Source organism: Neovison vison, chromosome 1 (assembly GCF_020171115.1).
Source record: "Neovison vison isolate M4711 chromosome 1, ASM_NN_V1, whole genome shotgun sequence".
Classification (NCBI taxonomy): domain Eukaryota; kingdom Metazoa; phylum Chordata; class Mammalia; order Carnivora; family Mustelidae; genus Neogale; species Neogale vison.
This window is the reverse complement of record NC_058091.1, coordinates 3,428,200-3,454,717: the sequence shown is the minus strand read 5'-3', so window position 1 is coordinate 3,454,717 and position 26,518 is coordinate 3,428,200. Positions and strand designations below refer to the sequence as shown.

General features: G+C 42.4%; 1 protein-coding gene across 3 annotated transcripts in view; it reads right to left on the bottom strand.

Annotated features, from left to right (window-relative positions):
- Nucleotides 1-26,518, bottom strand: part of PDE10A (phosphodiesterase 10A) — a 334,248-nt gene that overhangs the window by 74,793 nt on the left and 232,937 nt on the right. For all 3 annotated transcript variants that reach the window (XM_044242510.1, XM_044242500.1, XM_044242519.1), the window contains exons 4-5: nucleotides 10,665-10,785; nucleotides 9,601-9,650 (exon numbers count right to left, since the gene is read on the bottom strand). In XM_044242510.1, coding sequence (XP_044098445.1) covers nucleotides 9,601-9,650; nucleotides 10,665-10,785 — 171 coding nt within the window. The remainder of the gene's footprint in view (nucleotides 1-9,600; nucleotides 9,651-10,664; nucleotides 10,786-26,518) is intronic.

Below are 26,518 nucleotides of genomic sequence, written 5' to 3'. Positions count from 1 at the left end.
GCCAAAAGCCCAGGCGGGAAGGGAAAATGAGGACCGACCTAGGACTGACCCCTCTTTCTGACGTGGTTTCAACTTCTCCCTCTGCATCAGTGCCTTCCCACTCTTTTGTTTCTGTGTTTTACTCCATACAGTTCCCTGCGCGAAGGTTCGCCATGTCACATCCTTTTCCGAGGGAAGATCAGCCGCTGGTTTGAATTCCGTGTTCAGTGACAGCACGAGTTTTCTGTCCTTCATGACCTTTGCCGCTGACCGCACTCACTGGCAGCAATTATTGCAAGTGGAAAAAGTCAGTAACTAACCTCTAAATTAGAGGCTGAATTTTGCATGTACTCAAGGGATGGGGAAGATTCATTAAGCCCACCTTTATTTACTCTCCGGAAATCATCAGATGGACAGCTGTGTACCGAACAGTCACTCCTTAGTGGTGAAGCTACCACCGCCGCCACATACTCAAACTCTGAGAACACTTGGGTGTTTCCGAATTCTCAGAGCTGTACCGGTCAGTCAATCTGTCCACCACACTGCCTGAATGACTATAAACTTGTCGTACATTCTGTGACCTGACAAGGCAAGTCTTGCTTCAGTTCTTAGTATTTCAAAGTAATCACAGTTGATTTGATAAGATATAATTTGCATCTTTCATTGGCAAAGGGGCTGCATTACTGAATTAACCTATAATGGGTATAACTAAGTACTAGGGAAACTTACAAAGGAAATAGTAACTTTATTTTTATTTTTTATATTTATTTAAATTCAGTGAATTAACATGTAGTGTATTACTAGTTTCTGAGGTAGAGTTCAGTGATTCATCAGAGTAAATTTATTTTAAAAAAACATGATTTTTGACATCCCATTCCTGGGATGTTCAGATTATTAAGATAAAAAACAGACTATTTTATAGGAGGGTGAATGGAAACTGCTTTTTATCAAACATCACCACACAGTATTTTAGAATGTATTAAGACTAATATGCATGTACTTACATCATTTATGTATAAAATGTCATGTTGAACTGAGTCTCTAAAATTAATTCCTGCTCTCATACTGTATCATCAATGAAAGATTCTATTAGCACAAACATATTTTAGGGGGGCTAGAGATAAAAACAACTAAAAACAAGGAAAAGTTCCAAAGTTTCAAACCTCAACCACCTCTACTCTTTCCAGAGGGAAAAAAAAAATCCCCAGCATCCAGAACATGCAACTTGACCAGTCCTGCTGTTGGTCTTTCCTTTGAGGGTTCTCACAGGGGCTGACTGACTGTTAGTCCTCCACTGCCGAGGACCGTCAAAGAGACCGGCCATGGGGTGGGAGGGGACAAATTAGCTTCTTCAGTTTTTCAAAGAAACCCATTATGAACGAACCAATATTTCTGGAATAACAGAAATTTTTAATACTTATTTCTAAGGTTAGGTAATGGAAAGTAGGCAAGATTGGTAACAATCGTCATAACCAGTAGGTTGACTCAATGAAGCCAAAAGAAAACATTCAAGTTACAAAAAAGCAAATTAGGAGAAAAAGATTTGGTGGAAAATGAACACTAGAAATGACTCAGAATTTATTGAAATAACATGATTTTTTGATGAAATGGGAAAATCTGGTTCATTGACATCAATTAAACAGGTCAGGTTGTAGACATCATTCTGATCTTCCTTCCCATAAACAATTCAAAGACCACTTTATTAGGAAACTTCATTTCTTATGTTAAAGGTTCAATTCGCAATCAGTTCAGTTTTAGAAATTCTTTAAGTCTACTATTTAGGCTTTCCATGGAGTTATTTTTCTCACGAGACACTAGATGGCAGTGGACAGTAAATGAATTTAGATGCATGCAGCTGGCCAGGAGCAGCTGGCCCCGGGCCCACTTGGGACTTTAAAGAGAGAACTAACTCTGCATGAGCCTTAAAAATCAACCTTATTTGTGCAGCATAACAAATAGCATGGAGGACATGGGGAGTTAGAGAGGAGAAGGGAGTTGGGGGAAATTGGAAGGGGAGGTGAACCATGAGAGACTATGGACTCTGAGAAACAATCTGAGGTTTTTGGAGGGGCGGGGGGTGGGAGGTCGGGGTACCAGGTGGTCGGTATTGGAGAGGGCACGGATTGCACGGAGCACTGGGTGTGGTGCAAAAATAATGAATACTGTTATGCTGAAAATAAAAAATAAATTATAAAAAAACTGCTATAAAAAAAATCAGCCTACTGAAGTTCATCGTGCAGTTGAAGAAAGTCATGATGCAATTACTTTAAAGTACTTGCTATAAACTGGTTTTTAACACCAATATATGAAAAAGTATCCAAAAATTTATGAGTTTGAAAGGTTTTCAGCTTTTACAAACAACTCTTACAGATAACATGAGAAAAATCGTAATGATGCTATTATAAAGTATGTTATGTATCAGAGTAAAAGACTCAGAAAACAGAAAAACTGTACAACTGTATGAAACAGAAAAACTGTACAAACAGCAAGTTTAATTAGCCAAGATCTTATCATGGAAAAGATAAGTGTTCCCCCCCCCCCCAACAAATAATTCAAGAATACCTTATATGCATCATTACGTCAGTCTCTGCTAAGGGCCAGGACACAGAAATTTGCTACTTCCTCTCCTAACTCGGGATTTCTCACAGACTGCTGCTTCTGCCTGAGAAAGCCCTTTACCTTCCCTTCTTACCTGCGAAGTGAGAGGTCTTCAATCATCTGCCCAGCCAACCCCTGCTTCAACAGAGCTAATCACCTGCCTTGCTTGTAAGGGGAGCACCTGAGCGCCCCATCAAATTCAGGGTCCCAGGACACCCTGGCTTTCTCTCTGTGTGTACGCAAGACCCTGCACACTGAGCTGCGGACTTCTCCATTTCCTCTACTGGTTGTACATTCTTTGAGGACAGGAACGGTGGTTTGTTTTGTTTTTTATAATCTTCGTATGCTCAGCAATTTAGCATAGCTGTTTGGTATACAGCAGGTATTTTAAGTGGTTGCTGAATGAGAAACATTCATGACATAACAGTTACCCAATGAAGTTAAATTAAGATTTAGAAAGTTTTAAACATCTTTTCCAACTCACAAAGTGGTGACCCGGAATTCACATGGGACAATTCCAGAATCATTTTGTGGGAAGGGGTCCTTCTTCCAAGCTCTGAGACAATGCACAGTAATTCTCTCTCTTGAAGGACGTGCCGGCGGAGTGTGAACAAGAAAAGCACAGGCAAGATCTAATGAGGGAAACTATTCTGGTTCGTCACTGTTCCCAGGGGCAGCAAACGGCCTGAACCAGGTTTGTACTCAAAAATTCAGTTTGAAATATATGTCCTAGTGGCTTTTAAAAAAACTTTATTTTAACACTGTTTCTAGTTTCTTCCATTTACTGGTCCTATTAGGTTTTCTATGATCATTTGCATTCAATGTATTCAATGGGACAATATATATTTTATATTATATATATTACATATACATCATATATTTAAAAACCTGTCCATTTTGTCTAGATTTCATATTTATTAGCGCACGCATCCTCTTTTAACTTATCTTCATTCTACCTAATGCTGTATCTTCTAAATTATTAAACATAAATATTGTGTTTTCTCTTCTTTAGTAATTACATTAGCAAATAGCTTATATCTCTATAGTCTTTTTTTGTTTTTTAGATTTATTTACTTATTTGAGAGAGAGAGGGGTGGAGGAGAGAGAGGTGGAGGTGCAGAGGGAGAGAGAGAACCCTCAAGCAGACATAGGGCTCGATCTCACGACCTGGAGATCACAACCTGGGCCAAAAGCCAGACACTCAACTGACCACACCACCCAGGTGTCCCTACGTCTGTATAGTGTTCAGATTCTCTTGTTTCTTTTTCTAAGTGCATGGATTAAACTGTCAAATCCCAAGAGGGCAGAGATTTTAATTTACTACCGCGTCGCTAGTACGTGAACACTACCATGTACTCATACTGAGTAAGAACGTGCTGAATTAATGAATTATTTTTGTCTCTTATTTATTAACGCATAAAAAAATGTATATAAGATGTTTAATACTTCAAGAATGTGGATTTTCTTCTATGAACAAATTTGTCCAGAGCTTGAGCAATACTACAATTCATTTTTGTACATATTATACTCTCAATATCTCAGTAAAGAGTCACATTACACATTATTTATATTAATTCCCTGTTTTTTAGCCATTATGGGGATCTGAAATTCTTAAATGGAGGCTAAATGCATCAAAATGAGTCTAACTCAAAGAAGAGAGGGAAATCCATGTTGGTAAGTCCTAAAATTAGGTAGATACATTTTTTGGATAAATCTACTCATTGATACTACTAACATTCTCTGAGTTGTATTTTTGATCTGTCAATCTTAAAATTACTATTGTACTCTTCTGTTCTTTTTTTTGGGGGGGGGTGTGCTTGCTTTACAAATTTTGATGCATCAAATATTTACAGCATAAACTTCCTAACAGCTCTGCCTTCATGCAGACTAAACACTTCACAAATCCCAAGTGACCTCTTGTTCCAATTTAACGCCTCTATTCCCCAAATTCAACTTTATCATTGATCTTGCGCACTTGCTCTCCTTTTGTTTTCATTTTTCTGGAATAGATTTGCTCCATCTAAAATTACCTTTTTAAATTTTATTTTTATTTTTTTTTTAAGATTTTATTTATTTATTTGACAGAAATCACAAGCAGGCAGAGAGGCAGGCAGAGAGAGAGAGAGAGAGAGGGAAGCAGGCTCCCTGCTGAGCAGAGAGCCCGATGCGGGACTCGATCCCAGGACTCTGAGATCATGACCTGAGCCGAAGGCAGCGGCTTAACCCACTGAACCACCCAGGCGCCCCTATTTTTATTTTTAAAATTATTTATTTATTTGAGGGAGAGGGAACACAAGCAGGGCGTGAGGAAGGGCAGAGAGAGAGGGACAAGCAGACTCCCCACTGAGCAGGAAGCCTGATGCGGGGCTCCATCCCAGGACCCCGGGATCATGACCTGAGCCAAAGGCAGATGCTTAACCGACTGAGCCACCCAGATGGTCCTAAAATTGCCTTTTTATTTTTAACTACTCCTGAGTCCTTTGTTTATATGTGTCTCTGTAAAAGAGAAGACAGTTGTGGGGTTTTTAAATCTAATTTAAGACTTTTTCTTTTGGTAGCTGGGCCCATTCTACTTACAATTTTGTTGTGACATATTTTTGTAAGGAGTACCACGATCTATTTTATGTTTTATTTTTAGTGTTTTAATACTACTTAGTTTGTTTTCTATCTTTTCCTTAACTTTCCATGTTTTCTTTAAATGATTTTCTCTCTGGTAATACTGATGTGAGTTTTTAATTCTAGTGGAACTTTTGATATATTAAAATATTATTTAAATTCTATTTCTTAATGTATCAATTTAGAAATTATTTTTGCTGATTCTTATTTATGAAAAAAGAATTTAATCCTTGTATAAGAATTTTATAATTCCTCCCATCTGTATCTTAATCCTCGATATTTTTGTTATAGACTAAAAATTTTATCTCAGTCCACTTGGGTTACATTATTATATTTTTTTCATGAAATCATATACATTCTGTTATAAGTGTGAGTTGTTTGAGGCTTTATAATTATGATTCAAAGTCCTGAGGCAATTTTTGAAAAATATTTATAAATATCTATAATATGCCACCTTGTATTAAGAAAATACACATGTATCTGCTCACATGGGCCTATATACATATATATACACATATATATGTATATATATACATATATGATATTTATATAGAGACAATATATTTCATTGAATACCGTTAGTTTACATTTTAAAGTATGTCAGCAGCTGTTCAAGCAATAGGGCAGATTAGATAGTATGATATTCCTGAGAAACATAATTTTAAAATTATTTAAAGGCTGGACAAAGCACATTTTACAACCCTTTTAATGCATTGCTGGACTGAGAAGAATGGATGGAATCCACAGAAGTCTAAAAGAAAGCCAATAGAGGAACGTTGGAGGCAAGCAAATCCTGAGCTGGACTGCTTTTGAGAGCAGCAAAGCCTAGTTGTACTGACCTCCCCTTAGGAAGCCACCGCGGCAAGCAGGACCCCTACAGGGAGTCCGGACTTGCCAGGGGCCAACGCCTCATTTTAGCTGGAAGTGCAACTACACTCACAGCCACAAGGAGATTAGTAGGACCCCAGATTATCTTGATTTACTGCTAGAGGGAAAATAAAAACATCTTCTGCGAAATCATAACAGTGTATCCTGTGGGTGTACAGCTTGAATCCATAGTACTTTGCCGCCTGAACAAAAATCTCATGAGATAATTTAAATAGTCCTGGATTAGTGGTGCCTTAGGTGCTGGCGAAAACAAATACACATGCTGTGTCCACGAAAGGAGCTTAGACAGAGTGCCTAAGAATGGCCATTTAAAAAGGCCCAAGGAAGATTATGATTCACAGTTAAAACATAAAAGAAAATAAAACACATCCATGAGAGATGGATGAAACAAAAGCCAAGAAATGTAAATTCAGAGAGAATATAAAAAATATGAAAGAGATGGGGCGTCTGGGTGGCTCAGTGGGTTAAAGCCTCTGCCTTCGGCTCAGGTCATGATCCCAGGGTCCTGGGATCGAGCCCCACATCGGGCTCCCTGCTCAATGGGGAGCCTGCTTCCTCCTCTCTCTCTGCCTACTTGTGATGTCTGTCTGTCAAATAAATAAATAAAATCTTTAAAAAAAAATATGAAAGAGGCGTAGAGTTAATGTTAAATGTAGTTATGACCCAAGAAACATATGACGAACTTCAAAAAATATCCAGGGAATAAAAAAACTATACTGAAGACTGAGAAAAACAAAGCAAGAACCCAAAAGTAACTATGCTGAAGTCAATATACAGAGAGATAATTTTTATCAATCTCAACTATACAGCAAAGATTTATTTCAAGAAAATGATGACATAAAGACTCAGGTAGACAAAAACCGAGTTTCCCATCAGCACACTCTCATCAAGGGAAATTCTACAGAACAGAAGAAAAGTGGTTCCATATGGAAGACTTGCGACATTAAAAAAAAATGAAGAGCAAAGAAAGAGGTAATGATGTAGATACAGCTGAAGAGACACTTCAGGCCTGGGAGGCTCAGTTGGTTAAATGTCTGACTCTTGATCAGCTCAGGTCTTGAATGCAGGATCAAGAGTTCAAGGCCCATGCTGGGCTCCACGGCAGGTGTGGGACCCACTTTTCAAAAGGGAGGGAGGGAGGATCAGACACGGCGCTGAGCTTCGACTTCAGGCAATAGCTTCTTCTGACCCACAGAAGCCCCGAGGGCAGGGAAATGTTAAGGCGCAGCTGCCAGAACACGTTCACGGAAAAGCGTGAGCACGAAGCAGGGCTGATCCCTGGAGGGACGAGGCCTGCGCCGTCATGAAGACGACAGTCTAGTGGGAAAGCGGGTCGGTCTCACGAGTCTCAGATAAACACAGGACCGCAGGCTCGGCTGGAGTCTCTCAAGCAGAAGCTTACGGGGTCCGCACACCGGGGGAGCCGGTCGGGACGCGCGGACCGAGGCTGCGAGGCCGGGCTGCGGCGCACGGCGCGCCGAGGAAGCGGGGGCCCCGGGGCCAGCCGGCCACAGCGAGGGCAACGAGGCCGGGGCGCGTGGAGCACCCGGCGGGCGCCGGGCAGGGAGGCAGCGTCCTCTCGCCTCGAGTTACGAAAGTAAAAAGAATTAGAACTGGTAAACGTAGAATACAGTTTATTGCGGACACAAAAGCTTTTTCTCGATCACAGATTCCAGGGATCTGCATATACACGGGCTGGTAAAAATAAAGCAACCCCCCCCCAACAACAAACAAACAAACAAATAAAAACCCCAAAAAATGAAAAAGAGAAAACACAAAAACCAAAAACCAAGACGGAGAAATGACTAAAAATAGGGGATTCGGGACTCTAAATCCGGCTCTAAAAGCCAAGCCCCTGGTGAGGCTCGCACCCCGCAGAGCCCTGGGCTCCTGCCGCCCGCCCTTCCGGAGGTCGCTAACCACTTGCCCCCACTCTCTTTCACACGGAGCAGAAGAGGGTAATCCCACGCAGCCGTCTCCGTTCCCACTCCCTCCTGTTCATGTCAACAGCTAGAAATGCTGAGTGCACGAAGCAGGCTTCAGCAGAGAACGGGGTGGTCCGAGTCCGGCTCCCAAACAGCTGGGACTGAAGTGAAAGGGCCACGTGGTATTTACTCGGCTACCGAGGCCAAGCCCCGGGACTTGTCTGCAGGTCCCAGGGGCGCCACACGGGGATGGGCACACTCATGACCGCCCGAGCGGACACACACACCAGTTCAGTTTAAACATAACTGCAAACTAGATCAAAGAGGCAACATTTCGGAAACAAGGTTTTAGAATGACCGGGAAAGAACGAGATCCACCGGTTATTTTAGTGGCTTAGCCATTAGCCTCAAGTATCATTTGAAGTGTTTAGAAGCAGTAGCGATACCCGAAGAATTCAATTTAACAAATACTGTTGTTCTGTACATGGAAGACACTAGGAGAGATGCAGGTGAGTGTGAAGATGAGTAAGGAAAGGTCCTGGTCCTAAGGAGCTTTTAATCCTGGGACATAAATTTTTACTATGCGGAGGGAGAGAAAAATTGCAGAAATCAAGAGCATCAATTATGGGTTCAGTAAATCAGCCAAGAAATATTTTTGTGCAACTACTGTTCGTCCTTTCACTGCTGTATTATTCAAGAGTGTTATCAAACATCTCCGGACACTTGCGTCTCTCTTCCTATTAACATTTTATATAATATAAATAGCACACATTTTGATTACTCATGAGTACAAGTGTTACATTGCAAAAATACATTCCAAATCTCAAGTAACGATGCCTAACACATAATGCACAGCAAAAATTTTCCAAATATATTTATAAATGATTTCTATATATTTTGACTATGAACATAATTCTTATTGGTACAGAACGTCATTCTGAAATGTGACATATATGGTTTTAATATCAAAACAAAAATCAAATGCCAGTAGAGGAATATCTTGACGTACTTTTTTAAAGTGCTTTGTACACGCTGCATTTGATGGTGGCCTGTGCTTTGAGGAGGTTAAGCCAGAAACACAGCGCCCAGCCTGTTGCACAGAAGACCGGAGGACCCGAAAAGCCCTGTGCCAGGGACAGTCTCAGCTACAGCCACCACAGCTCGGGGACCCCCACTTAGTAACTCTGTCCCAGCACTGCTGGGGTTTCCTTAAAGGAATCTAGGAAATCACATTAAAAACGCTGAACTTTTGTTCTCATTTTCCTCTACTGCAGAATGCGCGGTGCAAGGGCAGAGCCCACAGGGCTGAAATAGCTTCTGCACCAAACAGTCACTCTGGAAATGCCATTCCTAAGATAGGATACCATAAACCAAAACTCAAGCAGTAAATAAAGTATAAGATTTTATGCCCAAAGATTTTATGCTATGCTGGTAAACTTTCAGCTGACAATAACTGTACATGGAAAGGGAACAAAAAATAAGTTTGAAGGACCCAATTCCCACGTCTCTGTTGTTTATAACACAGTGCATCTGTTTAAAAAAGCTTATGACATTTTCTTATCTAGAGCACCAAAATCTAAATTTAGATACTTACATTATTGCACTCTCCAAGGAAATACAGTGCAAATCCATCAGCTTTTGTGGCTGCCAAAGTAATAAAAAGGGAAGAAACTAATCTCAATGGAAGAACAGAGCACATATGAACTCTCTAAGGCGAGACCTCAGACAGGACTTATGTTAACACAAGCAATGGGCATGCAGTCGCCGAGCGAGCTAACTCGTGGCTTGACTCAATCCCGTAATTAGAGCATTTTCGTTCATCATTCATCAGCTGTTGGAGATTTTAAGACGTGACATCCTCAAATGCACCCAGCAGCCAATGTTCTATGGGACAGTGTCTCTGGGAAACTTTAACTATTTCACAACTATTGGAAATATTTTTAAGAACTGTATTTAATTTTTAAAGTACAAAATAATACCGGATGAGATATTCATAATAATGAAGGATTGATAATAGCATCGACTCAAAAGGATGGTGTGTATATATATATATATACACATCCACATATCATCACTGACGAGACACGTTCCTAACACTGCTTCGGGGCCATCTGAAGGCAATTATCCCAGCAGAGAACAGATACTATGACCAGAGGATTGCCTGAATGTAGACTCCTGCTTCACACTTCTGTACTCACGTGGCCTTGGGTAAAATATTTGGCCCGTCTGTCTTTGACACAGCTTCCTCATCAGTAAAATGGTGATAACAGTATATAAGCCTGTCATCTCCCCAAATAAATTTAAAATGGTTTTTGTTCCTTAAAAATTAACAATTTCCTTCATAAAGATGTGATTTAATTCAATAAAATTACACTGTCCAAAGAAAACCAGGTTTTATTTAGAGAGCACAGTACATTCCATGTATATATCTGACAGATACTTTTTTGGGATTAGATAACTTGGGAACTTTTAGATTTGACTCATTTTGGTATTTCCACAATAAAATATTTTCATTTCAAATTTAGCCCCAAAACAGAAGTAAATAAATGACTTGCATTTGCCTTGTAATAAAGTACATTAGTTTTTCCATTTTCTGCAATGGAATAAAAGAAACTTCGGTTCAAATTTTCTACAGGAGGAATACAAAACATTTCTTACCTATTTTAATGATGCTACTCAATTCATAGAGGAGTAGCTGGTTGTCTCCTCCTGTATCCAACCGCTGTTCTATGTAGCTGTTGAGTTCATACACAACTCCCTGCATATTCGTGTCTTGGTACTTTTAATTAAAAAAAAAAAAAAGAAAAGAAAGGACATAACTAAATATAATAAACTAAAAACCCCTTAGTTTATAATTAACATATATAAATAACACATATAACCCCTTAGTTTATTATTAATGTATATAACTTTATATACATTTATGCTTTTACACACTATGCTTTTAAAGAGCATTATTTAATTATAATAATCTACTATAGATTGCAAATTAAAATTGCTGGGACTTAGAATTATAGATTCCATGTATACTTACTTATATTAAAATATCAAATTTTACAAATTACCTCTTTATTTCTGAAGTTTTCTATATAATCAGTAAAAGTAGTACAAAAGTTTGCTAACGGAAGGAAACACTGTACGAGGCTAGCAAGTGAGCGGATACGCACTGCACTGCGGGAAGCAGAATTTATTCCTCTCCATCCATCTGCACCAGCGGGGCCTCCGCTCCTCCCTGGACAGCAGGCGGCCGCTCTCCCAGTCACCGTCACAGCAGTTGCGACCGCCTCACTGCAAGTCCAAAGCTCTGGGCTTCGGGGCGGGAGCAGGGACGGCAGCAGGTGGATGGGGTCTGGGTAAAGCTGAAGGCTAAATCATGGCGACTTCCAGCACAAGCTCGCCCTGTGTTCTCTGTAAAGCTACGAGAAACTGCCTTCCACGAAGTGTCCCCTCTAAGCCTATTTTCCAAATAGGCAACAGCCACGGCAAAGTTTATAAAGCAAAGAAAATTCATTATTCCCTTCCTTGAAATACTCCTGAGGCTTCCCACTGAACTCGGAATAACAGGCCCGCCGCAGGGCGGCTTCCCACATTCTGCAAACTGTGCTCGGTCTGCCCACAACTCCGTCGCAAGCCCCCTTTCTCTTCTTTATGGCCACGCCGTATCTCCTGCTCCTAAAGGCCTCTTCCTCGCAGTTCTTCTTTTCTCAAAACCCCAGCCAGGCAGCGCCCGGTGCTGCATTCGTGTCAGGTGTACAACGTAGTGCTTCCTCACGTCCGTGCATCGCCCGGTGCCGTCGCGGCACGAGCCCTCCTTCACCCCCGCCCCGCCCCGCCCCTCCCGGACCCTCGGTGTGTTCTGTAGACGCAAGAGTCTGTTTCTCGGTCTGTTTCTCTTCTCTCTTTCCCCCACCGCTTTGTCTTTCCATTTGTTTGTTTCTTAAGTCCCGCAAAGAGGGAGCTCATATGGTATCTGTCTTTCTCGGACTGATTTCGTGTAGCGTTACACGCTCGAGCTCCATCCACGTCGATGAAAACACGTGGCATTATTCTTGACCACCGTTCTCCGTGGGTGTCTGCAGAACGAGTGAAGGCGCGCAAACGCGTGAAAGCGTCGATGAGTAATCAATCATCCCACAAATAGGGCTGGCGATCCTGACAATCGACTACACATCGGCACTCTTCTAGACAAACAGATGCTGGGGAGTGACCAGAATCGAGGTCGAGGTGGAAGAAAATAAACAAGTGACTCTTACAGTGGGACAGGTGGTGACGGTTCTACGCGGAAAGGGAGCGGGGAGTGCTAACGGCCAAGGCTTGTGGAGGGAGCGAGTTACGCCCCCGGAAGGCTTCTGTGGCACCGGACATCTGAACAGACTCCAATGGAGCCTCATACCTTTTGCCCCGAAATCAGCCTACCCTCCCCCACCTCCCTTATCAGGAACAGCTGATTACTCACCCCATGTCTCTGCTTCCCACCTAGAAGCAGGCTCGAGTCCACACAGGCCCCAGAAAGTGAAGTGTGACAGATCACTTGTCTCAAGGTGCAATGTATGCCAAAAGGAATAACTACTTTTTAGAGACCCAGTTATGGGTCCCGTCCCAGGGCAGTGCACATCGGGTGAGCAACGGAGCTGTAGCTCAGGTCTGTCTCAGAAGCGAGCCCCCGTGGGTGCTCCAACAGCTGTGGTACCCCAGTCTCAGAATGCATTTCTGGGAACAGGCACGCTCAGAAACTCACAGAATTCTACCCTGAAGGCTCCCCCCGAGAAGGAGTGAAGACGGGACACTCGCAGAAATCTAGAGGAAGAGCTTCCCAAGCAGAGAGAACAACAGAACTAACTAATGAACATGGCCCTACGGCATCACGACAGACACCCAGCAAGCACTCATGCCTCAGCACCAGGGGCCAGAGAGCCCGGACTCTCCCCTGCTGTTGTCTCTCCTCGTGTCTGCTCCAAAACCAGCTTCTCTGCTGTGCGTGTGCTCTGCTCCCCACCGGCCTTACCTCCTGTACCTGGGGTCGGCTTCCCCCGGCCCCTTGAACCTGTGTGTCCTACTTGGTGTGTTGCACACGCAACCATGGGAAACCACTGGCCTCCTGACCAAGTTCTGCGACTCTTTTTGCTACCAGTTTATCTGGTGAGCAGTCATACCGTCTCAGTTACCCGCCAGCTGCAGACATCCCCCGAGTCCCACTCTGGGGCCGACACCCCTGCAGGAGTGAAAGTCTGCGTGAGAAATGTCACAAACGCTCTGAAGTGCCAACGCCTCCCAACTACAACGGCACTGTGTGGGGCCGCACAAGCTCACGCTGTTCCTTTATCATCTGTAAACAAGATCCTTCTCGATGACTGCCCGTTTTGAAGAACTCGAGAGAAAAGATTCTTCTCTAACATGCCCTCTCTCTCCCTCACCACTAATTAGAGCCGTTTGTTTTGTATATTTTTTTCCCCCAAAGTCCTGGGAAAGAGCTTATCTGAGACTGAAGCTAACCTAAAGAAAAGCTAACATAAGAGAAATAAAGAGACTAAGTCATAATGACAAGAGTCTGAAAGCCTAGATCCAGACACACAAAAACCATGATGGCTAAAAACCTATCCCTACATGCAGACTGTTCCTGAACCAATGAATCTCGAACACTTGCTTTTTCTTCTGGGGAGGGGCACTTTAGCTGGCCACAGGTGGGTTCCTAGTCACCCCACGGAGGAGTCCCGATAAAAATGATACACAGGCAGACTCCTTCCTCTGACCACGTAATTCTGAGAGTGCACCCGTTCATGGGACCCGTGTGCTGAGAGGGAAGAACCGCTGTTCTCTGTCTCTTCTGGAAGGACTGGGTTGTCATACAAGTGAGACCAAGAAGGCATGCCTCAATATGGGCAGTGCACTCTGGGGATTCCTTCGGCCGTGTCTCTGAGCCTTCCCTTTTTCATTTGTAGAACAAGGAGGCTAAAGCGCACTGCCTTTAAGATACCTTTCAGCACTCACTGTCTATGAAAATCTACGACCCAGGATTTTCATTTTGTCATTAAGCTTCAATTCTAATAGGTGGGTTAGGACACCCTGCTCCCTCTGATTACCAATGACAACTGCATATAAGAGCAAAATGTCTTCTAATGGTTACTGTTACATATTGATGCACTATTAGCTCTCAAATATTAAAGCCCTATCGACATAGTGAATCATTCAAACCATACTATACTGTAAAACTTAAAGTAATATGCAAATGGGAAGTGTTAAGCATAATGACTGTTGGGTTGTTGGCCTCCAGCCATCTTGCTCCTCAGGACCAGAAGTCCATAAGGAAAGGCAGAGGACACATGGAGACGAACATCAAATCACACCTTTCCAAGGCCCTCTTTGGAAACAATGTGGTGAAGGACACTTACTAAGGGATCAGGTCAATTCCGTGAAATAAACTTTCAAGACTACAGCTTCACTGAACAGAAAATCACCAGAGTGTATTAATGAAGTTGCTCAGAACCGGTATTTGCACCGCATTTTAACTTCTTTTGTAACTATGTGATTCTGTTTCCCATTTGGTGTCCTTTCACGTAGAACAATTCCACAGTCCTTTCACGGACCTTATCCTACGTAAGAACGCATCCAAAGCATGTGGTGAGTATCACTGAGACGTTCATAATCCAAGAAGTTGGAATTCGCAGGTGGAACAAGTTGGGCAGAGCATGACTTCGCAAGCCTTAGGGTCCCGCTGGCTGCTGCCCCTCATTTTCTGTTCCACACTGGCTTTCACGGGGAGCTGCTTCCCATTAGAGCAACTTCTGAAAACACGGTTTGCAAAGATGTGACTTCACTGAAAGGGCCGCAATGACTAATACCGAAACTGGGACCTCCGTCGAGCTCTGTCCGGTAGACTTCGCTGTGCTTCCCCTGGAACTTTAGCAGGTCTCAACCAGCCCTGTGAGCTTGCTGTGGTGCCCGAGAGCACCTGGAACAGTTAGGGAACGAGGGGAACAGCCACGCCATCACCCGGAGGCAAATAATGTTCTCTGAGATGTGACGGTACTGAATGGAGCGGTATTAACCCTTGGCGACAGCTGGTTTAGCCAAGAGAACAAATGCTCCCAGACCTGCTAACGTGAATGAGGTGTTCAAACACAGAAGGGAAAATCACTTCACCAGGAGAGGCCAGAGGCAGTTCAAGAATGAAATGAGAGCTTGGACGGTGTGAGGTCTGTGATCCCCGCTGGCCCGAGAGCCCGTGATTCTGTGAGGGATCCCTGGCCTGTCCTCATGGGCTAGGACAGCTCACTAGAAACCATGATGAGACAAGATACTGAGGAGTGTGAACAACAGCTTGCAGTTTTTCACATACTCCTCAATAATTGAATAATATCTTCTCATTATTTAAATTTTTCCTATTTCTTTTTTAATTTATCTTTTTATGACTTTTTTTGTCAAACTTATAAAAAACTGCAAGAATACAAAAAGTCTATATTGACATTGTCCTCTTTGTTTTCTCCTTCTCAGTTAATCCTCCCTCCCTCCCTCCCTTATTTACCTGTTATCTATTATTCTATCTACACGCAGAGCACCATATTCATATATATTTTTTTCTGAATATATGAGAACATGTTGGTATGTTCCTTTACCCCACAACTTCACTGCGTATTTCCTAAGAAAAAGAATATTCAAATATATCCCAAGAAATAGAATCACATAGTTACAACACATCTGCCACAGTACAATTTGCTAATTAAAACTCTGCATTTAAATGCCATGCACTATCCCAATAATATCCTTATAGCTATCCATCCCGCTGGGCTAGGGTCAAACCCCAGGTCACATAGGGCAATTGGCTCTCAGGCCCATTTGGTGTCCTTTCATGTAGAACAATTCCACAGTCTTTCCCTTGTGTTTCTTGAACTTGATGTTTCGTACATTGTGGGTCAATTAGGATTCACCTGATGTTTCTTCAAGATTAGAATCAGGTTTTGCATTTTTGGAAACGGTCCAGGGAAGTGCTGGGGCTCCGTCACCGCTCCTGTACTGGGTATGCGGCATTCTTCCGGGAAGAAGAGGAAGAGCTTTCCGTTCTCCTCATTCATTCCTGTATACGGGTCTGGACTCACAGACTCTTGTTTTAGTCAGTAGGCCGCCATCCAGTAACATTATCACATACGCATTTTGATTCTCCAGTTATCCCAGTTTTGACCAACAGGAATCCCCTCAAGCTGGCTCCTGTATCCGCCCGACACCCTTCATGATTCTTTCAACACTTTCTGACTTTCTCATCACATATCTTGCCAGCCCTGGTATCAGCCATTTCTGTTTCTCAAAGAAATACAAGTTCCTTTTAATGGAGAGGGGTACTTAAAGCGCAAGTACCGGAGTTACGTGTGCCACGGCTGTCAACGCTGCTCGGCCTCTCACGGATGTAGATCATGTACAGATGAGAGCCTCTCACAGAACTATATATACGTATATGCAAATGTGCATGCTGTATTTATCTACTTGGATATATGTACAGGGATATTAAAAACGATGAATTCATACAAATACCTCCAGTTCCAGCTAAATAATTCAGTGTGCACTCTAAGGCTCCCCATTTCCATATTTGTAATCCCTCATGCAACAGTGAGAAATGTTACTAACGACAGACTTAATAGATTTATGCAGTTTCTCAGGCCTAGAATATACAGAGTGGTTTCAGAAATGCTAAGCCGTACCACTGAAAACAGCTAACCTAAGGTGTCAATATTTTTTTTTTTAGATTTTTAGGTAAGTTTAAGAAATACTGAAATGTACAATTCATTACACTCTGACAAGAACATAAATCCTTACAACATACATACTTATTAATACATATCAAATCAACATACAAAAATCAGTTGCGTTCCCATGCACTAACAACAAGCTATTTATAATAGCATCAAAAAAGAAAAAAATATTTAGGAATAAATTTAACCAAAGAGATGTAAGATATGTAGACTGAAACTTATAAAATATTAGAAAATGAAACAGAAGAAGACATAAAATAAATGGAAAGAAATTCCATGTTCAGGGATTGGAAGAATTAATATAGTTAAAATGTCAATAGTATCCAAAGTGATCTATTCATTCAATGAAATCCCTATCAAAATTCCAAGTTTTTTTTTTTTTTTTCAAAGAGAAAAATACCACCCTAGAATTTGTATGGAACCAAAAAGACCCTGAAAATCCAAAGCAATCTTTTTTTGTTGTTGTTTGTTTGTTTGTTTGTTTACAGACAAAGATCACAAGTAGACAGAGAGGCAGGCACAGAGAGGGAGGCAGGCTCTCTGCTCAGCAGAAAGCTTGATGCAGGGCTCCATCCCAGGACCCTGGGATCATGACCTGAGCCAAAGTAAGAGGCTTTAACCCACTGAGCCATCCAGGCGCCCCTGAAGCAATCTTGAGGAAAGAAGAACAAAGCTAAAAACATCACACCTCCTGATTTCAAACTATATCATTATAAGCCTCTAGTAATCAAAATAATATAGGTCTGGCATAAAAAGAGACATACAGATGAATGGAATAGAACAGAGAACTCAGAAACACACCTGTAAGTATACGGTCCACTTACCTTTAAGAAAGGCATCAAGCATATACAATGTGGGAAGGACAGTGTCTTCAAAAATGGTGCTAGAAAAACTGGACATCCGCATGCAGAAGAATGAAACTGACCCTTCTCTTTCCATACACAAAACCAACTCACGTGAATTAAAGACTGACATTTAAGCCCTGAAAGTGTAAAACTCCTAGAGGAAATCATAAGGAAAACACAGTTTTTTGACACTGGTCTTGGCAATGATTTCTTGGATATGATATCAAAAGCCCAGGAAACAAAGGCAAAAACGAACAAGTGGGACTACATGAAACTACAAAGCTTCTGCACGGCAAAGGAGACTGTCACCAAACGAAAGGCAAACGATGGAATGGGAGAAAATACCTGCAAATCATGTATCTGATAAGAAATAACATCTAAGATATAAAACATCCCAAGCATACCACTGTAAGCAAAACAATCCCAAATAGCTCAGTTAAAAAATGGGCAGAGGAGGGCGCCTGGGGGGCTCAGTGGGTTAAGCCGCTGCCTTCGGCTCAGGTCATGATCTCAGGGTCCTGGGATCGAGTCCCGCGTCGGGCTCTCTGCTCAGCGGGGAGCCTGCTTCCTCCTCCCTCTCTGCCTGCCTCTCTGCCTACTTGTGATCTCTGCCTGTCAAATAAATAAATAAAATCTTTTTAAAAAAAAATGGGCAGAGGAGCTGAACATACATTTTCCAAAGAAGACACACAGACGGCCAACAGGTACGGGAAGAGGGGCTGACTATCACCGACCACCAGGAACTGCAGGGCAAAATCCCAATGAGGTATCTATCGCCTCACACCCGCTAGGATGGCACCGCCCAACAGATGAGAGGTAACAAGTGTCAGTGAGGGTGTGGAGAAAAGGGAGTCCCTGGGCACTAAGGGTGGGAATATGAACTGACGTTGCTACCTCGGAAAATACTACGGAGGTTTCTCAAAACATTAAGACCAGAACTATCCAATGATCCAGCAGCCCTTTCTCTGGGTTTGTATTTGAGGGAGACGGAATCGCTTTCTCAGCAGGTATCGGTACCTACGTTCACTGTAGCGTTTCTCACAACAGACAAGACATGGAGATAACCAACATGTCTGTCAGCAGTCAACATGTCTGTATAAAGGAAATGTCACACACACACGTGTGTATGTGTGTGTATAATATTATATATATATTATATAATATATATTACATATTATTCTACTGCTATATATATTCTACTGCTATATATAGCAGTAGAATATTATTCAGCCCTAAAAAAGGAGCAAATCCTGTTCTTTGTGGTAACACAAATGAACCTAGAGGGTATTACGCTAAGTAAAACAGACACAGAAAGACGAACATTGTATTAGCTCACATGTAGACTCTAAAAACCCAAACTCATGGGAGTACAGATGAGACGGGCAGGTAATAGGGGCTGGGCTGTGGGGAAAACAGGGAGAAGGAGGTCACAGGTTACAAACCTTTCTGGTGGGAATGCAGACTGGTGCAGCCACTGTGGAAAACAGTATGGAGGTTTCTCAAAAACTTAAAAATAGAATTACCTTATGATCCAGTAATTCTATTACCGAGTATTTACCTAAAGGTTATGAAAACACGAATTTGAAAAGCGATATGCATTATTGTATTTGCTGCAGCACTATTTACAATAGCCAAACCATGGAAGCAGCCCAAATGTCATGAATGGATGAATAGACATAGGAGGTGTGCGTGTGTGTGCGCGCGCACACATGTGCATGTGCATGTGTGTGTAATATCACTCAAGTCATAAAAAAGAATGAAATCTTACCATTTGTAACAATAGGGATGGATCTAGAGAGTACAGTGCTAAGTGAAAATAGGTCAGTCAGAAAAAGACAAATACCGTATGATTTCACTCAAATGTGGAATTTAAGAAACAAAGCAAAGAAAAAAAGAGACTCTTCCACACAGAACAAACTGATGGTTACCAGAGGAGAGGTGGGTGGGGGATGGGTGAAACAGATGACGGGGGGTAAAGAGGACACTTACTGTGATGGGCACCGGGGGACGTGGGGGACGTACGGAACTGCGGGATCACAGTATTACACACCCGAAACTAACATAACGCCGTATGCTAATTTGCTACTCTAGGCTAATGTAGACTGGAATTAAAATTTTTAAAGATCACCATTAAATAAAAATGAGATGCTGGGTGTGATGCATAAACAATGAATTTTGGAACACTGAAAAAAATAAATAAAATTAAATTTTAAAAAAAAAGAGAGAGAAAGGACATTAGAGATGAAAACAGACACAGAGACATACCAATCCAATGCCACATGTACCCGTTCAAGGATCCTTACTCGAACAAAACAACTGTAAAAAGAATCTTTTCAGAGAGTTGAGGAAAACTGAATCTGGCCCAAGTATTAAGATACTGTTAAGTGTGATTATTATCAGGCATGAAAATAGCACATAATTGAAGGTGGTTTTTTTTTTTAAATGTCATTTCCTATTAGAAATATATACTGAAGTCTTTATGGCTGAAATTACATGATGACTAAGATTTGCTTTAAACTATACCAGCAAGCTATTAAAAAAAAAAAAAAAAAAAAAAAAAGAGGCGGGGGAGGGGAGTGCAGCTGCACCAGGATTAGCAAATTGATCATGGAGCCTGGGGGACACGTACGTGGTGGTCAACATGCAATTCTCTTTACTTGTATGCAGAGATAATGTCTGAACAAAAATTAAAATGGAAAGAAAGAAAGCAGTGAGGGACTCAGGATAGCACTGATCCCTCCAGTGTTCATTTACTGAGCAGCTTTTCTGTGTGTCCAGAAATTTCTGGAACCATCTGCCCTGTGTGAGTTTCAGAAAGCAAAGCACTCAAAGGCTGCAAGGGCGTTCAGTGGTTGAGTGACAATACCAGACAATGCCAGGGGGTCCCTTTACATATGTGATTAACTTCCATTTGAATAACTGTGGAATAATAAATATATATATTGGGGGGAAAAGGTCACAGACTTTTAAGTCGTAAGATGAAGACGTTCTCGGACCTGATATACAGCATGGCTCCTGTGAGCAAAGACAGCACAGCGTGTACTTGAAACCTGCTGAGCTGGCTCCTGAGGGTCCCCACGACACCCGCACGACACCCATATGCCTGACATGCGTGTGAGACGGCGCAGGTGCTTGTTACCCCGACCACAGTAATCAAGCGCACACCTAGGCCACCAAGTTGCACACTAAATGGACCCTTACATGTATACAATTACTATTTGTCAAAGATAAAAAATAATTTTTAAAAGAAATAATTTTAATAATAAACATCTCAGTAATACAAATAATAAAGGACACAGAACACTTAATCTCTTTATAAAATCTCTCCCGTGATCCTTCTCAATCAATCCCTGCCCCCAAGGCAACCACTGCCTCTGACTTGCTCCCACCACACTTCAGCCTTGTTTTCATGTTTCGGATTTTATCAGAACGGACTCCTACACGATAGACTTTTGAGCCCTGCTTTCTGTGTCGCACACGGCGCCACTGAGGCCCACTGTGAGCTCCAGTGCTCCACTCCTGCCCGCTGCTGTTCCTGCGTTCTGCTGCACAAATAACGACAGACGATGTTTTTCTCTTCTACCACTGCTGATCACTTGGGATGTTTATGTTTTCCAGCTCGGGGCTATTAAGAATAAAGCTACTATGAACACCTTTCTGTGAATACGGGTTTTCAATTTTCTTAGGCAAATAATTAAGAGTAAAATTCTTGGGTCAAAAAGTGAATGTATGAGTGCCTAACTTTTTATAATGCTACATATTAAGGACACCATTGCCAAAATGCTTTACATATTTTATTTTTTTTTAAGATTTTATTTATTTATTGGACAGACAGAGATCACAAGCAGGCAGACAGACAGGCAGAGAGAGGGGGAAGCAGGCTCCCCGCTGAGCAGAGAGCCTGATGCGGGGCTCGATCCCAGGACCCTGAGACCATGACTGGAGCCGAAGGCAGAGGTTTTAACCCACTGAGCCACCCAGGAGCCTCTGATTTAGATATTTTAGATTAAAATAAATTATAAATAGAAGTCATTTATGTTACATAAACACCACTGGTGGAAAAATTCTAACTACTCTAAGAACGAGCGATCACAAGGAAGAGTTATGGAAGACTGGGAACCTCAAAGACAGACAAAGAGAATGGGGGGTACGCAGCAAACAGGGTGCTGCTGACCCTTCTGCAAATGCTTATTTTAAAAAGTTTTAAAACCCTAAATATCAGCCAAGGGACTAGTACACTCATCCCGAGTTTATCCTAGCACTACGGGGAAAAGAAAAGAAAAGAAAGGAAAAGGAAAAGGAAAAGGTAAAGGAAAGGAGCGGAAGAGCAGTTGCCTTTACGTGTCCTGCGACGTAACTGAGCAGAAAGGAAATGCTACACGTGGAATTGTTTCAAAGTGTGGTACAGGGTAGGAAGGAAGGTGCACCAGCGGCTCAGTGTGAAAGCTCAGAGGAAGCATCACACAGAAAGCTAGAAAGGATACAGAAGCTTGAAGGCCACAGGAGAGCAACACCGTAGGATACAAGGCTGAGAGGGAGACGGAAAGACCTGACACGGTGAATCCCCGGCAGAGGCAAGCCGGCCGGGATTCTGAAAAGCAGGTACTCTTAAAAACTGGTTAGCTCAACACAAGGAAACAGAAATAATAAAAACTTAATATCCCTAAAGGACATTATAATAAGTTTTTTAAAAAGATTTTATTTTATTTATTTGACAGAGAGAGAACAGCGCGAGGGAACACAAGCAGCAGGAGAAGCAGAGGCAGATGCAGAATCCCACAGAGCAGGGAGCCCCATGCAGGGCTCCGTCCCGGGATCTGGGATCACGACCTGAGCCAAAGGCAGACACCCAATGACTGAGGCACCCTATAATACGTTTTCAAAGGGCTTTCTATAATGTTTACTAATATTAGCTAATTCAATTTAGGATGAAAAAGGTCCATAAGATGAAGGGGCTTCTCTTAATAACAACTTAATTTAGGAAAAAGGAGTCCATGAGATAAAACAGTTTCAAATCACTGATGGACACAGTAAGGATTTCTAGTAAGTTCAAGGCTGCTAGAAGAAAAGGATTCACTTCTCAGGGCAGATGAATAATAAAGTTAAGGAGAGAAAAGACGGATCTAAGTGCTTAACCCACTAGATCCATTTGTGAATGTCAGGATGTAATTAAGTCTTGTTTAAGCATCGATCTCCTCAGCAGTGTGCCAAGCACCATTACAGGTATCAGATAAAGCTCCTGCTCTCATGGAGTTTAAGTACTAGTTGGGAAAACAAATAAGAAGGTATCAGCTCATGATAACACCTATGACAAAATTAAAACATTCTTTTGACTTTGCTGCCTTTTTAGTTTAGGGTTAACCCTAACCCTAACCCTAACTGTAATCCGGGGGGACTGAATCCTATGTACAACAACTCTATGACTAGACCATTAGTATATTCTTCTGCATACAATAAGGAAATGTGCGTTTAATCAGACTTCAGTTCCGAGGACAAAAGCCAGCTATGTGTACGGGCTTAATATAGTCCTTCTGTAGTTAGTACTTCTCAACATCGATCCTCTAAAACAGAGCTGTGCTCGCCAAGAACTGTCTGACAAAACAGGTACTGTAATTTAAAATCCTGCAAAAGAGGAATGTGTTTAGCTTCCACTTTAAAAAATTTTCTTGTAATGGTTTGATACTGCTCTTTATTTTTTTAAATTTTATTTATTTATTTGACAGAGCGAGATCACAAGCAGGCAGAGAGGCAGGCAGAGAGAGAGAGGGAGCAGGCTCCCCGCTGAGCAGAGAGCCCGATGCAGGGCTCGATCCCAGGACCCTGAGATCATGACCTGAGCCGAAGGCAGAGGCTTTAACCCACTGAGCCCCTCAGGCGCCCTGATACTGCTCTTTAGATGAAGCAACCCATTGCCTACTGCCCTAGTGATTCACTCACAGGCTGGATCAGCAAAACCTTTCACAGACAGACGACCCATGTGTCTAGTCTATTGTTAGGATTATGGGCCTCATCTTAAGCACAAGCAAACAAAGTCATGGTCTTTAAATGGTCAGTATGAAATGTTTCCATATAGCAGAAAAATGCACTTCGGTTATGTAGAGAAGTATTTTGCAACTAATTCTTTCACGAAGCCGAGATGCTCAGAACTGATACTCCACACAGGTTTCTGAAGTTTCTGTGGTTATTGTTAATAATCAGCAGCAAAGCCTCCAAAATGAAATTTAGGCTAAAACTAACCATACCATGTTTTATAAGAAAACTTCTTTTGGGCTTCCACAATACTCAGGTTGCCTAACGCTGTTTTGGCCTGTATAATAAGGAAAACATGGACTTGCTTGTAAGCACTCCTTATTCCTCACTAAGGTGGGGTGATTTTCTAATGGAATAAGAAAGATTTATTGGGTTCTATGATATTCAAAATTCAAAATGTCAGAATTTCATTTTACCTGATGGGAACATTACATCTCCTGTCTGTTCCTCTGTTTTCTCTGTCTTCTAGATATGCTGATAATCCATGGGGACAGGCTATACCTGTGCGCCCTCTAGGCCCCTGTTTACAAGTATCATCGTTAACTGTCCAAGGCTCCCCTCTTAGCCGAAGCCTGGTTAAAGGAAATTATACTGAGGAAGATTTTAAAGACATGCTTTCGGTCTGCTTCTCCACGTGTTCTAACTTCTACCTTGGGCCACAGCACCTTAGCCTGAGCTTACCTACTAGAGGGAGGATCTAGGTTGAGAAATTACTTCAGAAAATTCTAACATGTGTACGCTCCTCCGGTACCTGTATATCACCCCATTGACTTAACACTGAACCACATTTTAATATTATGCCTTTGGAATGAACAACTGATACAAAATCAGATCTATAAACAGATTTGCATTTTTATGAAATTCAATAATAATAATAATAATACAAACTTTGCCCCCCAAAAAGGGATCGGCACTGTTCCCTTAGAGAATAAGTGAAGTGACTTCCCTTGGGTCATGCTTCACATGCCCGGAAGTTGAAAGCCACGTCTTCTGCTTATTCAGAAAAAAGTAGTAACTACTCAAAAACCTTTTTTTTTTCCCTCTTCTACTTCTTCCACTGTTTTGTTGTTATAGTCACTTTTCTGATAACCAATTTCAAGTCTTTCATACGTGATACAGTACGAAAAAAAGTGGAAAATGAGTAAATGGAGCTGGTTCTAAAGGAAAACACTGATCCCGCCATGAGGAGGCCGCAGGGGTGGGCAAGTCCCCGTCCCTCCCGCGCTCGTCCCTCCCTGTCCCGTGTCAGCACGTTTCCTCTCGCCCGATTGCTCCCGCAAATATGTGGGCACGTTGTCATTTGCTCCCCTTTTTTAAAAGAAAAAGTATTTTAAAAACCAAACATCCCAGGAATTGAGGGGTGGGCAAAATGGATGAAGAAGGTCAAAAGGTACACAACACCCACGCCTAACATAACCGAGTCCCAGGGACATCAGGTACCGCACGACGGGCCTTCACGGGGCTGTGTTATGTGTCTGAAAGGTGCGCAGAGTAGCTCTTAGAAGACGGTCACAAGACAGAAAGTGACTGTGTGGTGACGCACGTTGCCTGGGCTCACGGGGGGTCAGGGCAGCATTGCAGATATCGATCGCTGTGCACTGTGTCGTACGACTGATCGCAAAATGTCACATGTCGCTTTATAGCTCAGTGAGAAGAATCTCGTGCCCTTCCTCGCTAGCTCCCCCACCTCCCTTCCAAGGCAAAACTCTATAAAGCAACTGTGTGTATTTGCGGCCTTCAGCTTCTCTTTTCTCCTGCTTGCTCCAAGGGCCAGCTCTCGCGAAGATCAGCGACGACAGCCGCGCTGCCAAAGGCACAAGGTAACCTCCGCTGCCTGCGACGTGGGCAGCACTGACGCGGCTGACCGCTGTCTTTCACCTACACAGTGTCTCCGGCGGCTGCTCACGCGGCCCCAGCTTCTCCCCTGCCGCCCGGGCACTTCTTCCCAGTCTTTGTGAGGCTTCCCCCACCTCAGACTCCGCAACGTCCTGGCCGGGGGCTGTTGTTTCCATTTTCTTCTCTATTCAAGCCACACTCACCGCCTCGGAGATCTCTCCCGCCTTGCATCGCTGCATCCCATTACATACCGCCGGTCCCTAAATCACCCGTATTACTAAGGAGTCTCAAATCTGTATCTTTCGTTCACTTCATTCACCTAAACTCCAGACTCATACTCCCAACCACCACCTCCTGAATATCAGTTTTCAGAGGTGATCAGGTGATCTCAAACAGCACATCCAAACCTGAGCAAACACTCCCACCCGTGTAACGGCAACCCGTCTTCTCATCTGCGCCGGCAAAACCCAAGGGCCATCGTTTCTCCTTTCTTGTTTTATCCCACACATCTGGATTAATCAGCAACTCTTGTGACCTCGACCTTCCAAATATGTCCAGAATTGCATCCATCAACCCAAACCCTGCTCCCCACCTCCACGACCCGCAATTCTGGTCCAAATCATCTTCATCTCTTACAGAATCACTGCACTAATCTACTTGCCGGCGCCTGGCAATGAACAATTATTAAAGTACTGCTGAATTTACTTACTGAGGATTTCCACACTTATGTTTGCGCTCATAAAAATGGCTGGCAAGTTTTTCTGTTTTATACAACGCTCTAACTTTTGTGACAGGAATAAACCTCCCTCCTAGAATAAGTTTGTTCCCTGACTTGTGAAACGCATACTTTATATTATGTACCAGTTATCACCTCTTTAATGTTTGGTGGAATTATCTAGTAAAGCTTTTGGACATCATGACATTTTAGGTGGTCTTCATGAATTTTTCAGATTTTCCTTGGTTAATAATATGTTTAAATGTCTTAACTCTTCTTCAGTTTTGATCATTTAGAATCTCCTCAAAATTGGCCACTAAATCCAAATTTTCAAATGTATTAGTA